At 35.2% G+C, this 16,358-nt stretch overlaps 1 protein-coding gene across 1 annotated transcript in view; it reads right to left on the bottom strand.

The window, feature by feature from the left end:
- Sacs (sacsin molecular chaperone) overlaps positions 1 to 16,358 on the bottom strand; it is a 54,004-nt gene that overhangs the window by 23,778 nt on the left and 13,868 nt on the right. The window contains 4 exon segments of the mRNA XM_047552564.1: positions 10,070 to 10,129; positions 10,132 to 10,160; positions 10,909 to 12,403; positions 14,669 to 14,815. Of these exon segments, the coding sequence (XP_047408520.1) occupies positions 10,070 to 10,129; positions 10,132 to 10,160; positions 10,909 to 12,403; positions 14,669 to 14,815 (1,731 nt within the window).

Raw genomic sequence — 16,358 nt, 5'->3', positions numbered from 1 at the left:
TTGGAGGATTTAGTTTATATAAATTAGATGTTGGACTGGACTTCTAAAAGTTAAAATAAAGCCAGGCATGGAGAAGCACACCTGGAACCCCAGCTGCTGGGGATACTGAGGCACAAGGATCGCGAGTTTGAGGCCAGCTGGGCAGCGGTTACTGAACACAGGGAGATCTCCTCTCCAAAAAAAAAGAAAAAAAAAAAGTAATTTTAGTAAAATTTGGTAGTATCGCCTCTGTTTTACACAAGCAATAAATACATTGTTGCTTTTGGCAAAAAAAAAAAAAAAAGAATACTATACCCAGCAAAGCTATCCTTTAAGAAATAAAGAAGAGGTAAAGATATTCCCAGACCAACAAAAGCTGAGAGAATATGTCTCCTCTAGACCTGCATTTAGAAATTTTAAAGACAATTCTTCAAACTGAAAAAAAGAGATGTTAATGACTCAGAGGAAAACACGGGAGGGTATAAAACTCATTGGTAAGAGTAACTACATGACAAATTCAGAATACTCTATTATAAACCTGGTGTGTGAGCAATTCATATCTATACTATAAATCTTAAAAACAAAAAGAGGACGACCTTAATAACTATGTTACCAATAGTAGGAGTCAGACAACAGGGAAAGATGCAAATGGAACACAAAACTTTCAAATGTTAGGAGGAATGGAAAGTGAATAGATCAAGGATGTTTCTATTGGTCTATTTTCTTGTTTCTTAAGTTTATGATCATGTTATAGTCTATCATTTCAAAACAGCTTGTGATAATCAAAAGATGTTTGTAAGTCTCATGGCAAGCACAAAACAAAAATCTATTCAAGACAAACTCAAAATAATTAGCAAGAAATCAAAACACACTACTAGAGTAAATTCACCATAAAGCAAGACTTCAAGAGAGGGAAAAAGAAAGAAACTACAATCAAACTAGAAACAAGTTACGAAAAGGCTATAGCAGGACATTATCTATCAATAATAACCTTAAATATAAATCGACTAAAATCTCCAATTAAGAAACAGAGTGACTGAATGGATTAAAAAACAAAGACTCAACTGTATGTTGCTTATAAAAAATTTACTATACTTTTAAAGACATGAATAGACTGAGAGGGAAGGGACAGAATAAGATATTCCATGCAAACAGAATCCAAAGGAAAGCAAATATAAGCTATACTTATATTAGATAAAATAAATTTTAAATCAAAAACAGTTCTTCAAAAAAAGGGTGGGTAAGGTCTTTATATGATAAAGGAGTCAATTCAGCCAGAAAAGGAAAAAAATCTGAATACATCTGCACCCAATATCATTGCACCCAAATATATAAATCAAATATTAAGATCTTTAAAGGGAAAGGTAGATTTCAATATTAGGGGATTTTACTGCCCCCTATCATCAAAAGATAGACTATCCATACAGAATCACAAAGAAACAGCAAGAGTTAAATTGCCCCTTAAACTAAATGGATCTAACAGACATCTATAGTAGAACATTCCACCCAACAACTGCAGAATACACATTTTTCTCAATAACTCATGAAATATTCTCTAGAATATATAACATGGTAGGCCACAAAACAAGTCCTGATAATTTTTTAAATAACTAAAATACTTCTGAGTATTATTTCTGACCACAATACAAACGAATGGAAGTTAAACAACTTACAGTTGAGCAACCAAGGTATCAAGAAAGAGATCAAGAAGAAAACAGAAAGATTTCTTGAAACACAAGAAAATGGAAACACAATATACCTAAACCTATGGGATATAGGAAAAGTCCAAAAAAAAAAAAAAAAAAAAAAAAGACATTTAGAGCGATGGATATCTCTATCAAAAAAGCAGAAATATCTCACATCAAATCTATTGTTGCATCTCAAGGAACTACAAAAACAAGAAAAACAAATTCAAAATTAGTAGAAGAAAAATATTACAAAAATCAGGGCAGAAATAAGTAGAAATAGTGAAACACTAACATATATGCAGAAAACAAACAAATGAAGAGTTGGTTCTTTGTAAAGATAATTGACAAGTCCTTAGCTGGATTAACTAAGAAAAAGAAGTCTCAAATACATAAAATCAGAAATGAAAAGGAAGACAATACAACTGACACCACAGAAATGCAAAGGATCATACAACGAATACAATAACCTAGAAGAAATAGATAAATTCCTGGACAAATACACATATACCTCAGCAAGACAGAATCATGAACAGAAAAACCTGAATAGACCAATAATGAGTACTGAGACTGAATTCGTAATAAAAAGTCTCCCAGATGACTTCACTGCTTAGTTTCACCAAATACTAAAGAACTAATACCAATTCTTCTTAAATTATATTATTAAAAAAAAAAAAAAACTGAGGGAAGAGGACATTCTTCCAAACATTCCAAAAGGCCAGAATTACCCTGATACACAAACCAGATAAGAACACAACAACAAAAAAGAAAGCTACAGGCCAATATCCTTGATGAACATAGATGTAAAAATTGCCAACAAAATATTAGCAAACTGAAGCCAACAACACATTAAAAGTTTCCCAAAAATCAAGTGGGATTCATCCCAGAGATGCAAGAATGGTTCAACATATGCAGATCAATAAATGTGATACAACAAATTTCAAGTATCTTTTCTCATGACAATGCAAAAGAAACTAGAAATCAGTAAGTCTGAAAACTATACAAAGGAATGGAAGCTAAACCACTTAACTCTTGGACAACCAACGTGATCAAGAAAGAGATCAAGAAAACAAAAGATTTCTTGTAACAAAATAAAATGGAAATACAACATATACAATGAAGACAAAAAAAATACCAAGAGATGTGTAACAGGCATTTGAAAAACTCAACACCCCTTCGTGATAAAAATGCTGAACAAAGTAGGTATGAAATATACCTCAACATAATAAAAAGGCCATTTATCATAAGTCAACAGCAAATATACCAAATGAAAAAAAGGAAAGCTTTCTAAGCTTTCTGGAAGGAAAAGGATGGCTACTTTCACTACTTGGATTCAACTAGAAGTCCTAGTCACAGAAATCAGGCAAGAGAAAGTAAAAGAGGGCATTCAAACTGAATCAGACAAGTCAAACTGTGACTAGATGACATGTTCTTACATGCAGAAAACCCCAAACACTCCACCAAAAGAACTACCACAATTAATCAACAAATTTATCAAAGTTGAAAAATACAAAATCTACATATAAAAAATCAGAACCACTGCTATACACCTACAGCAAATTATCTGAAATAGAAATCAAAAAGGCAATCCCATTAACCATAGCTACAAACGGATAAAATGCCTAGGAATAAATTTAATCAAGAGGTGAATAATCTCTACAATTTAATCTATAAACCCTTAATGACAGAAATTAAAGACCATCCAAAAAATTGGAAAGACATCCTGTGTTTGTATATTTGAAGAATCAGTATTGTAAAATGTCTTACTACCCTGAATAACCTATATTCAATGCAATCTCTATCAAAATATCAATTACATTCTTCATAGAATTAGAAAAAAAAAATCCTAAAATTTGCATGGATCTATAAAAATTACAAATAGGCAAAGTCATTTTAAGCAAAAAGAACAAAGCAGGAGGCTGACTTCAAAAAGCACTACAAAACTGTAGTGACCAAGACTGTATGATAATGACATCAAAACAGACACAAGCCGGACAGAAGAGAGAACCCAGAAGTAAACCCAAGCATGTACAGTGAAATGACATTCTGGAAAGGTGTTAAGAATATGCATTGGGATAGCAAATTAGAGGTGCTGAGAAAAATGTGTATACAAATACAGAAAAATGAAACCTAGACCCCTATCTCTCACCCATTACAAAAATCAACTCAAAACAGATTTAAAGATTTAAATAAGATCTGACACTACAAAAATACTGGAAGAACGTAAAGAGGAGTCCTTCAGATAAGGGCAAGGATTTCACAAGACCCCAAAAGTACAGGAAGCAAAAGCAAAATCATACAAATGGGATTACACCAAAACAAAGTTTCTGTTCAGTAAAGGAAATAATCATTAGCATAAAAAGAGAACATATAGCATGGAAGAAAATATGTGTAAATTACATCTGAAAAGGGGTTAATATCCAGAATGTGTAAGGAATTCAAAGAAATCAATAGCAAAAATTTTAAAAAATCATATAACCAGATTAAAAAATGGGTAAAGTACCTAAATAGACACTTCTCAAAAGAAGACACAGATATACCTGGCCAACAGGTATATCAAAAAGTGCTCAACGTCACTAATCATCAGGGAAAATCAAAATCACAATAAGGTATCAATTCACCCCATTAAGATAGTAAGTGCTGGCAAGGATGTGGAGAAAAGGCAACCCTACACACTGTTGGTGGGAATGTAGATTAGCACAGCCATTATGAAAACAGTATGCAGCCTCCTCAAAAAATTAAAACCAGAACTACCATATGAGCTGGCAATACCACTCCTGGGTATATATCCAAAGGAAAAGAAACTAATATGTCAGAGACATCTGCACTCCCAGGTTTACTGCAGCACTATTTACAGTAGGCAAGAAATGGAAACAACCTAAGTGTCCATCATCTGATGAATGCATAAATAGAAAGTGCATACCATGGAATATTATCAGACCATAAAAAGAACAGAATACTGTCATTCACAACCTAGATAGAAACAGAGATCATTATGCTAATAAGCCAGGCACAGAAAGACAGTTACCACAAGATCTCACTCATACATAGAATATAAAAAAGTTGATCTCACAGAAGTTGAGAAAAGAATGGTGGTTACCAGAAATGGTGAGAGTAGAAGAGTGAGGAGGATGCGAAGAGTTCATCAATGAGTAATAAGTTATAGTTAGATAGAAATAAAAATTTCCAGTGTGTTATTGTACAGTAAGGTAACTGTAGATAACAATAATATTTGTGGGTAAATGGATGGAGTTGGAGAATATCAAGCTATACAAAATAAACCAAACCCAAAACACCAAAGGCCTAATGTTTTCCTCTGATATGCAGATGCTAATTCACAATGGGGGGAGGGGCTAGGGAAGAAGAGAGTTGCTTTAGATTAGGTAGAAGAAGAGAGTGAAGGGAGGGAAAAGGGTATGGGGGTAGGAAGGATAGTAGAGTGAATCAGACATTATTACCTCATGTACATAGATGACTGCATGACCGATGTGATCCTACAATATGTACAATCAGAAAAATGAGAAATTACACTCCATTTATGTATGATTTATCAAAATATATAAATGCATTCTACTGTCATCTAATTAGAATAAATAAAAGAAACTTTTTTTAAAAAGCTTGAATGTTTTCACTATAAAGAAATGACAAATGTTTGAGGAAATGCTTATGTTTAACCTGATTTAAATTATTATACAATATATACATACACCAAAACATTACATGGTATCCCATAAATATGCAAAAGTTTTTTTATATATCAGTTTTAAAAATTAATTTTAAAAAAATGTTAGGAGCTGGGGCTGTAGCTTAGTGGTAGAGTACTTGCCTTGCATATGCAAGTGCTGCCTTGGATTCCAGCACACACCATACACACACACAGACAGACACACAAACACAAATGTTGGCTGGGCAAAATGGAGGATTAAAAGAAGTATCCTATGAAAAAGAAATACCACATACAAAGTATATAAGAAAATGTTGAAAAAAATTATTGAGCACCTACCTGGAAGTAGACACTGTTCTACATGGTAGTGACAATCTGATAGGTCTCACTGCTCTCATGAAATTAAGGGATCATTATGTATGTCAATCTATATATGTTTGCATGACTAAAATAGCGCAGGAACTTTGAATGAAGCAAGGTCACCGAGATTGCTCTTCAAAATCATGAAAAAGTTCACAATCATGGAACACTATCTGGCACATACTAGCAAGTCTAGATCTCTTTTGAATAAATCAGCATCCACTAGAAAGCCTGAGGCAGGAGTGTTAGGGTTTAGATATGAGGTGTCCCTCAAAAGCTCATGTCATATAAAAGACAATGCAAGAAGGTTTAGAGGTGAAATGATTGGGTTATGACGGCTTAACCCAATCAGTGAATTAATTCACTTGAATGGACTCACTGTGTGGTAACTATAGGCCCATAGGGTGTGACTGGAGGCGGTGGGTCACTGGGTATATATTTTTGTCCCTGGTAAGCAGAGCTTAATCTCTCTCTGCTTCCTGACTGTCACATTCTGAGCTGCTTTCCCCTTCCGCACCTTGCTTCATCATGTTTTGCCTCACCTCAGGCACAGAGCAGTGGAGTCAGACATCTAAGCACTCAGATCTCTGAAACCATGAGTGCCAAATAAACATTTCCTCCTCTAAAATTGTTCTTGTCAAGTCTTTTGGTCACAGCAGTGAAAAACCAACTAAAACAAGGGGCATGTCAGAATCAGATAAAATGTGAGCACTGGAAGCAGAAACATCGATTGTTAAGATTATAATAATAATGTCACAAGAAATGATATTTGTGCATATTCTATTATAATACTGGTAGTGGAATAAAATAAAGGGACTGATACAGAAAATTTCCAGGGACTGATCAATAGAAACAGCTAACTGCAGAACAAAGATGACAAACCAAGAACTCACCTAGAACAATTCCCATGGATAGTGGCATCAATCTCAACAGGGTTATTCAAAAGGAGAAACAATTTCAGGAGAGGATAAGGACTAAAGTTTTTGAAAATGTTTATTTTGAAATACTTATGGAAGTCCAAGTGTAATGATCATTCATAATAGCTGTCATTTATTAATATTTACTACATGCTAGAAATTGAGCTAAAGACATATACAGTAGATAGATAGGTAGGTAGGTAGGTAGATAGATTCTGTGCACATCATTTAGTCTTCAAATAAAGCTTTTCGATAAACTGCCCTGCTGTATTTATACAAATTTGGATAAAATTCGATTGGTAATGTGATTGGTGCCACCATCCACTCAACCTTTACTCTCATTTCATTAACCTCGCAATAAAGCAGTCTGTCCTGTATTTCATGTAATCAAATCCTGGGGACATCAGATATACCCTTCTGGAAGGATGTCAATGCATCACCATGTTATCAAAGAGAAAACAGAGATTCAGAGAGGGTGAGTAATTTGTTTAAAGTCACACAGTATATCAAGGAGTGAAGTTTGACTCCAGACTTATGTGACTGTAAGGCCAGGTTTTTAGTTGTTTCATTACATTACACTTAAGACTGAGGTGTTATGGAGGTCATTAGTACACAAATAAATATACTCAAAGAAAACAAAGAACAAAATAAAATAGCTGAAGAAGGAGCCCCCAAACTAATTCATATTTAGGGAGTTAACTAAAGAACAGGGATTCACAAGTAATTCTGAGAGCAGACAAAGAAATAGAAGAATAATAAGAAAGAACAGTAGCTTAAACGCTGAGGATATAAAATAGCAATAGCACAAGACCTTCAAGGAGTGTATATAAAAGGGAAAAAAGAATCCACTAGACATAATAACACAGAAATTATTAATAGTTGACCTCAGCCAGACCATCTACAGGAATGACAGTAGAAGTAAAAGACTGTTTACAGTGAAAATGAATGGTCAAAGCAATAAGACTACTCCTCCACTAGAAACTGGACTGTGACAGAATCTAAGATTTGAAATCAAAATCCAGGGTTTGCTTTGTTTGCCTGAAATGGAAAATACTGAAACATGTTCAGTTGCTAATGATAAAGGGACAATAGATGTAAACGCTGAAAATACAAGCAGTAATTAATACTAAGAGTTTAAATGTGATATAAGTAAAAGGAGAAATCATCAAATAATAAGAGAAACTTTGAGCTATAAAATTAGAAGAGAACTACCCACTGCATGGAAAGAAACATGACATTCCAATTTCATGCAGCAGTACTTTCAAGACTGGGTAACAAGTTTTTACCTATCACTGGAAAACAGAAGTTGAGAGTCCACAGTGCTTTCTGTCAGCAAGACAATGCAGTAACCATTATTCAGAACAAAAAATATCAAATGTTGTTATGTATTTGTGGTGTTTCCTACAACATGAAGAGAGTTCCACAAATAATACTCTTGGCCTCTCTCCTCCCATACTCATATACTGACACCTCCAAAAGGTAAAATGACAGGACGGTAAATTTAGAAAGAGAATCTGCACATGCTCAGTAAGCTTATTACAGCATGCTCTATGTTTTGCAGGGGCAGGACCTATGTAAAGAAGCCTGTGGTTTTTCCAGTGCTGCCTCTGACTAGATTGTGAGCTAATGCATTTAATTCTGGGGCTCAACAGAAGAAGAACAGGACATTGGCTGCCATAAGCACACATTATGGGTGACCAAAAACAAACAAATAAAAAACCTTGAATGAACATCTAGTTAACATTCCAAAAAAAATTAACCAAGAACTAGAGACAAAACACAATGTTTATGGTATGACCAGAAAATAACCAGAACATGCAGAGGAGAAAATGAGCTGGGCATGGTGACTCACACCTGTAAACCCAACAACTCAGGAGGCTGAGGCAGGAGGATTCCAAGTTTGAGACCAGCCTCAGCAATTTAGCAAGGCCCTAAGCAACATAGCAAGACCTTGTCTCGAAAAACAAAAAGGGAGTGGGGATGTAGCTCACTGGTAAAGTGACCCTGGGTTAAATCCTCAGAACAAAAAAAAAAGAGAGAGAAAAAATAAGTGAAGTAGGAAGACTGAACTTTGTAAAGACATCAAATTACCTAAGTTAACTTATAAATTTAACTCACTCATAAAAACGTAACACCAGTGTGTCCCCCCCTCCACCCAGGGCTAGAAAAGCAAATTGTGACCATGCTCTATACAACAGGATATCTGAAAAATTCCAAGCAAAAGTAATATTACTCTGTTGGTCCTTTTCACCTAATTTGGCTCTGAATAACTTTCAGCTGATTTGTAAATCCATATCCACATCAGAAACTATTTTCCACCAACAAAAATATTCTCTTCAAAAGAAAGTAAGCCATCACACAATGAAATATTACAGCAATAAGAAAGAGGGATTATACCTCCACACAATGATTGGATGAATCTCACCAGCACTACAGGAAGTTAAAGGAGTCAAAACAAAAAGTACATACTGTATGATTGCTTTTATCAGGAGGGTAACTAGCTAAGTTAATCTCTGCTGTGCCATTTGAGTGGTGAAATGGAAAAGGCAAGAGAGGGACTCTGGTCTGTTTTCTGATCTAGGTACACAGGTATGTTCAGCTTGTACAATTCCATTAAGCCAACATTCATGATACGTGAACTTTTCTGTATGTACATTATATTTCAACACAAAGTTTTATGGGGTTCAAAGTATCAGTTCACATTTCTAGGAAGCTGATCACATCTAATGCAAATCCAGCATAACCACAAGAAGTCTAGGAGGAACAGTGCTGTGGGAAATCCAATAAGGAGGGCAAGGTCAAAGACCTGATCTCCAGGCACTCAAGTGATGTCCTTGAACTTAATCTTTTTATTCTCATCTATGCCTCTTAACTAACAATTGCTGTCCTCATTACTACACAGGCTGCAAGGTGTGAGGAGAAGAGGCTCAAATGAGAAAATGAAAAGCACTAGAAAAAAATGCAAAGCCCTATACAGGTGAGCTTTCTATAAATAGCTACCATCACATTATGACAGGAGAGGGTCTTAAAATATATTATCTTTGGATTCTTTTAGATGCTAGAATGACTTCTGAAATGTCTTAAAATACTATAATACAATTAGGCTGAACCATATAAAATTATTGATTTGCAAGACTAAAATGAATAATTATTAATAAAAATCATATAAAAACTGTTTACATACTTGTAAAAAGGTTCATTTTTCTTTTTTCTTTTTTTTTTTTTGGTTAGCAGGGATTGAACCTAGGGGCACTTAAACACTGAGCCACATCCCCAGCCCTTTGGATTTTTTATTTTGAGACAGGGTCTCACTAAGTTGTTCGGGGCCTCTCTAAATTACTGAAACTGGCTTTGAACTTATGATCCTCCTGCCTCAGCCTCCCACGCTGTTGGGATTATAGGTATGCACCACCGTACCCAGCAAGAAATTCATCTTTAAAAAAACACTATAATGACTACAATACCTCGAGTTTGGGCAGCTTCCTTTAAAGCAGCTAGAAGGTGAGGCTTCAAGTTATCCAAATAAATCTTCCTTCAAGACCTGGGAAAAGGGACCTAGAAATGAAAGGCACACAGCAATTACAATCTTCTAATAATTCTAACACTAAAAAAAAAAAGTCTGCCATATAATTTCAAGCCAGTTAAACCTACCATTGTCTTACATAAAATGATAAGATCAAATTTCAGTACTTTTTGGTTAATTAATATCTAGGCAGGCTTAAAAATATGAGGGTACCATGTACCATATAAATTCAGACATGTTCTAAACACCCATAGGATAAAATCAATTTTACTTTCTGAAACACATACCTTCAATTACAAAGAGTTACTTAATGTACAATATTAAATTTCATCAAAATAACTCATTAGAGACTAATCTGACCTCTTATTAGCACTTTATAATCATGGTTTTCAGCATTGTTACTCAAATTTTAAAAAGATAACTATTTGGATAACTTTTTGTTTGTTTGTTTGTTTTTAAGGTAGGGATATCACTTTTGCCCAGGTTGGCCTTGAACTCCTGGGCTCAAACAATCATTCTGCATCAGCCTCCCCAGTAGCTGAGACTACAGATGCATGCTACCATGCCCAGTTTCTGTATAATTTTTTAAGTGATAAACACTGTCACCCTTTTGCATTTTAAAATGCACAATGTGTCCTTTAGTATTTCAACAAAGTATTCTTTAAAAAGTCTTCCTAATCACAAAATCTACATAAATAACTAATAAGTTTTACAAAAAAAGATGTGGGCAGTGGCAGGGAGCCCCCAGAGTAAACCAGCATTTGAGAATATGATCTCTACCTTGGATACTCTTCTGAGGTAATATAAATAACATCTTGATCTGACACAGATGAGGAAAAGGGGACAAAATTTCCATTTTGTAAAGGTAGCAGCTCCAGCCCAAGCAGCTCACTGTAGGCTTGGTCAGAAAGCACAAATTCCAGAAGGTGAAGCTTTTCTTCAGCACTACCCAGGTGTGCACACTTCCTCAGCACCTGCCGCACCCATGCAGGTGTCACCTTCCTCACAGGTATGGAGCTGGAGGAGGCGACAGCATTGAGCTGAACAGCAGCAGCCAGATTCGCTGGCACCCTGGCAATCTGCTTCCCTGAGCTCTGGAGGTAGTTGAGCACAGATTTTGTGTATTCCAAACTTTCATCAAGTTCTGAGAAGTAAGCTTGCTCCAACTTGATCCAATCATTACTAATTGAGTAAATCACAGCATTCTGGAACAGTTCACTAAACAGAGGCCCCAATACTGGCTGCCAGTGCACCTTGACTTTGCTGGCCTCAGGCCAAAGCTTGTAGATGACATCCACAGACAAAGGGAAATCGGAGCTCTTCTCCGTCTCCAGACGTTTTATTGAATCTAAGATCAAGGTGGCATAAGCTTTTGGGACAACATTCACAACAAGAAATTCATTCCATAGGGCTGCTGGATCTCTCCACTGATCCAGCTCTCTCCATTTTATGCTCCTGCGGTTGTCGGTCAGGCCAAAGAACCCACTGATGTGGACTGGGAGCCCTGTCTTGCTCTCCTCGCCAGGAGGTAAAGGAAGAAAACAAAATGCTTTTCCTGAGAAATCAGATATTGCTCCTTTTCCTTCATCATCTCTGCATGACAAAGACATGGCTATTCCAATGATTGGGACAAATTTCAATTCATCAGCTAAAGAGTCAAGTTTACTACAAATCCCTCGCCCACCCACACTGTTACATACCAGCCAAGATGTCTTCTGTGCATCTTTAGTACTCTCATCTTCTAAAACTATATTTATATGATATGTTACACAAGTGATGCTATTGCTTGGAATCTTTTTACAATAATTACTTATAGCAGTTCCCAGAATCTTTATAGAATTCGGGCGTTCATGTTTCAGGGCCTTATTTTCACTGGCAGTCACTCTAAACACCAGTTTCTCTGTTCCATCAGCCTCTCGGACATATAAAGAGACATCCTGCACACTTTTCAGAAATAGCAGTACTGTGTCTGCATCTGCCCTGAAAGAGTCAAACAACTCAAGAACTTTCTGCTTGTTATAGAGGTTACTACTAAGCTGTGAAGGTTGTAGGCGAAGAGGGAAACGGAAAAAAGTTCCTGGAAAATTGCCATTTATAAATGTTTCCTTGGTGCTTCCAAAAATGCCAATAAAGGGTGCAAATTGGTCTGAAAGCTCACTAATTTCCTTGCTGTCATCTTTGAGATTCCAACACTGGCCTGATTCATGGGGGCCAAAAAGTGTTTGATGAGGATCTAACATCCCAATCTGGTCACCACTAAAGATACAAGGAACATCTGTAAAGAAAAATTAAAGTCATAATCAATCTGAAATTCAATGCACTATGCTAACTGCAGTTATTATACAATGAGATTATAATTGCCATCAAAATATAGCACATGAAAAGCCTGAGCCATACAATGATTCAAAAACAAACAATTTGGCATTGGAAATGTAATGCTGAAAAATAATGTTTTCTCTTTTGATTGGCCTAATCAATCAAAAGTGCCAGGCATAGAAGCTGTCCATAATTATTGTGAAAACCCACCGTATATCTTCGAATAGTCATTAAACAGAGGATATAAAGAACAATTACATTTATTTACACTTAGTCCCCACAGCCACACTAAACCAAATTAACAGGACAAAATTACAACCTATGCTCAATATGCAAAATTCAACTCTACAGTATGAAAAAAGATGGGGAGAGAAATATAATGCAGGTAGCACTGCCCACAATGTCACTCAACAAGCACAGGTCCTGGAGCGAATGAGAAGTACTCCCTCAGGTGAAAGCGTTTCTCACATTAGAAGCATCTCACCACACTGAGACTGTATAGTACTTAGAGATACATATTTTTTCTATAACATGGCCCCTGAAGTGATAACTGCTTCAACTGTTTCTTAATCAAAGACTGAGTGATATTTCAACACTGGCAGAAAAAAACTAGATGTGTCAGAACTACTGTATTAAAAGAAATTCTTATTATGATATCTTCTGGTAACTTTCCAAGGTAATTCTGACATATCTTGCCTCACATGCAAATGTTAGCACCTAAGCTCCATCAGAGAGATAACCCCAGGAAGTCAACCCCTTAATATTTGTGGTTGTTAATTGCAGGTTCAACTGTCAAAATCACAAACTCATAAGCTCTTGGGTATTTTAAGTAGCAAATGGATGGGTTTAACCAACTGGCAATAGTGCAGTCTAGGGCACACTTATCCCTATTCAAATTACACAACGCCACAACATACCCATGACTGTAATAAGGTCAAGGAGACTTCTGACATTATAAAAACATGACCCACAACCTTCTCAAATCCTCAGGTTAAAGAATACCCCTCCAGTTAATATCTCACATAAATGTGCTCATTGTCAATTTAATAACAAAGCCACACTGAGATACAAATGCTGGTTAATCATCCTGGCTCTAACTTCATGTTGTGCAATTCATATCCATCCAATAACATTTAAAAACCATCATATGTTGCAGACCTGAGGGCTAACTTGCAAATAAGTGAACACATGAATATTATTACTCATATTAATATACTCCAATATATAACTTAATATAAATTTAATATATAATATAGTCAATGCTATTTAACAGATCAGTAGTAATGTAAATGCACAAGCTCAGTAAAATTCAGCTACAGTTAGGAAGATCCTACTTTCCACTCGTCCAGCGCAGTTCCAATTTAACCCAGTTGTCTGAAAATACCCCCACCCTCTTTACTCTCTAATATGTCCCAGTTTGGATGATAGATAAATTATACAGTCATCTAGCAATAGCCACAGCCCTACCTGCTCTACCTCTCCTTTTCCTGAAAGACAGTTTCAAATAAAACTATAGTAAGGAACAATTCCACAAGGAATTTTTATTGCACAAATATAGTAAGCACTAAAAGTTGTGATTCTGGAAGATCAGACAATACTCGTAGAGATGTCTACACCAAGAGTTTCAAGCATTTCCCATTGTATCTATGTTCCAGAAACCTCAAATTCTTTCCAGATTCAAAAAATGATTCCAAAGTGATCTCTAAAATACTGATAAATCTAAGAAGAGTAGAATATTTATTTAAGAGAAAAAATATAGAGATCTCAGAAGCAATTCAAAGACCTTCATTTTTCTATTATTCAGTGACATGAGATATTACACTTTCTTCTTTAACCTTCTGATAGTAAAACACATACAAGGAAATCTGTAAGAATCAGTTTGACACTTAGAGATTTATGGAATAACATTTTCATAGTAACAATTTTATGTACTTCAAAAGTTACATTTTAAATCTCACAGGAGATGACTACATATTACACCAATTACATAGTCAGAATCATAATGACTTTAACTTTTAGCATGACATGATACAATTGTGGTACAATTAACTAAGATTTTAGAAAATTTGACACTGATATTTTATTAGTGTACTTCTTGCCACTGACAGCAGAATGTGGGAAAGATGTCTTTAAAAGAGTATCACCCCAAAAATTAACCAAATAAATTATAAAAGATAGGCTAAAATATTTCCCTCTATCAAGACTAAAAAGACAAATACTACACCTGTTATATGGTAGACAGAATTAAACCCAATTCCAAATCTTCCAACCTTCAATGGGTCATCCTTTTTCCTGCTTCTTGCTATTTCTTGAATGCCATGCCAGTCCTCTGGAGTAAAAACTGCATTGTTGTACACGTACAGAGCTGACCCTGGGTGTTAAAATGCACAGGCAGATATTCAGAAAGTAGTACAATGGAGTGTTCAGGTCTATTTCAAGAACTTCCTCTATACAACATCATTTTTTTGAAGGCAAAATATAGAGAAGTGAATGCAGTGACAGAATTCTGCATAGTAATTGCAATTATTTTTATAATGAAAACAGTGTAATGGTAAAAATTAGCAGCTGAATAAATAAAGTATTTCTGGACAAAAATCTAGAAAGGAAAAATTAAGGGTATTGTGAACTTAGATAACCAAAACCGAATAAACAAGGAGATTCATCATAATAAGCCACACTTTGTGAAAATGTTCTAAATAGCATACTGAGTAAATCATTTTAATTTTTTTGGTATATGGAATTACCAAAAATGTGTTAATAAGACTTGCCATCTAAAGAAACATTGTTAATGTATTATTTGATAAAATGAAAAATAATCCTTCACTGTTAATAATCATGTTATAAATTCTAGAGTTTTGCTTTTTTCAGTTTTGCTTTTTGTTTTCTATATGAGGTATCACAAAATTTAAAAAATCATTAATGTGACAATTGTTTAAATACAAATGTTAAATATCCGATCAAGAATTATGCCAGTTTCCAAAGTCATTTCTTTAAAAAGTTATTTTTATAACTGCACCAATATTTTTGGAACTCTATTTTGAGATCTTCAGAAGCTCTAACATTCTTTGAAATATTCAATTGTATTAACTCCTTATACTTTAAACATGTTTTCCCTTAAAAATAGTTACTTAATAACATATACACAATAATGTGTGCCAGGTGTGGTGGCACATGACTGTAATCCCAGCACTCAGGAGGCTAAGGTAGGAGGATAATAAGTTCAAAGTCAGCCTTAGCAACTGAGTGAGGCCCTAAGCAACTCAGCTAGACCCTGTCTCTAAATAAAATAAAATTCAAAAAAAAAGGGAGGTTGGGGATTGGGGATGTGGTTCAGTGGTCAAAATAAAAAGCTATGCAGCTGGGTAAACTTACAAAGTGAACAGACCTATCCATGTGCTATGAAAATGAACTCAGGCAATTCTCAGCACCCCCAAAAGGGTCTCCTCATGCTCCTTTAAATTCAAGCCCAGATATAAAGATGATAGCCTGATTTGTTTTACAAAAATGTTGACTTCTATTTTCAAAATAATCAGTTGGGATAAGAATAAATCAAGGTCGCAAAGGTTGTTCTGGAAAAGACAAGTGAGAAAGGATTTTGGACTTTGGCAAGTCTAGACGTCACCACCCTGACCACTATTAACCGCAGCTACAAGGCTTTGTTTCCTCATCTGGGCAACAAGGACAAGAACAGTAGCTACTACCTGCAAAGTGCTGAGGATCTGAGGAGATGATACAAGTAAGGGACTGAGCAAAGAACCCAGCACAGAGAAGATACCTAAAAATGTCAGTGTTAATATAATCAGTATTAGCATATGATACTATGATTCTTCAATATAATGCTATCATTCTTTACACAGTATGATAAAATAATGTCTAATTTTATACAATATCACAGGAATAGTAATTAATACATA

This window comes from Sciurus carolinensis, chromosome 5 (assembly GCF_902686445.1).
Source record: "Sciurus carolinensis chromosome 5, mSciCar1.2, whole genome shotgun sequence".
Lineage (NCBI taxonomy): Eukaryota > Metazoa > Chordata > Mammalia > Rodentia > Sciuridae > Sciurus > Sciurus carolinensis.
Note: the sequence above shows the minus strand (reverse complement) of the source record. Positions and strands in the feature narration are given on the sequence as shown.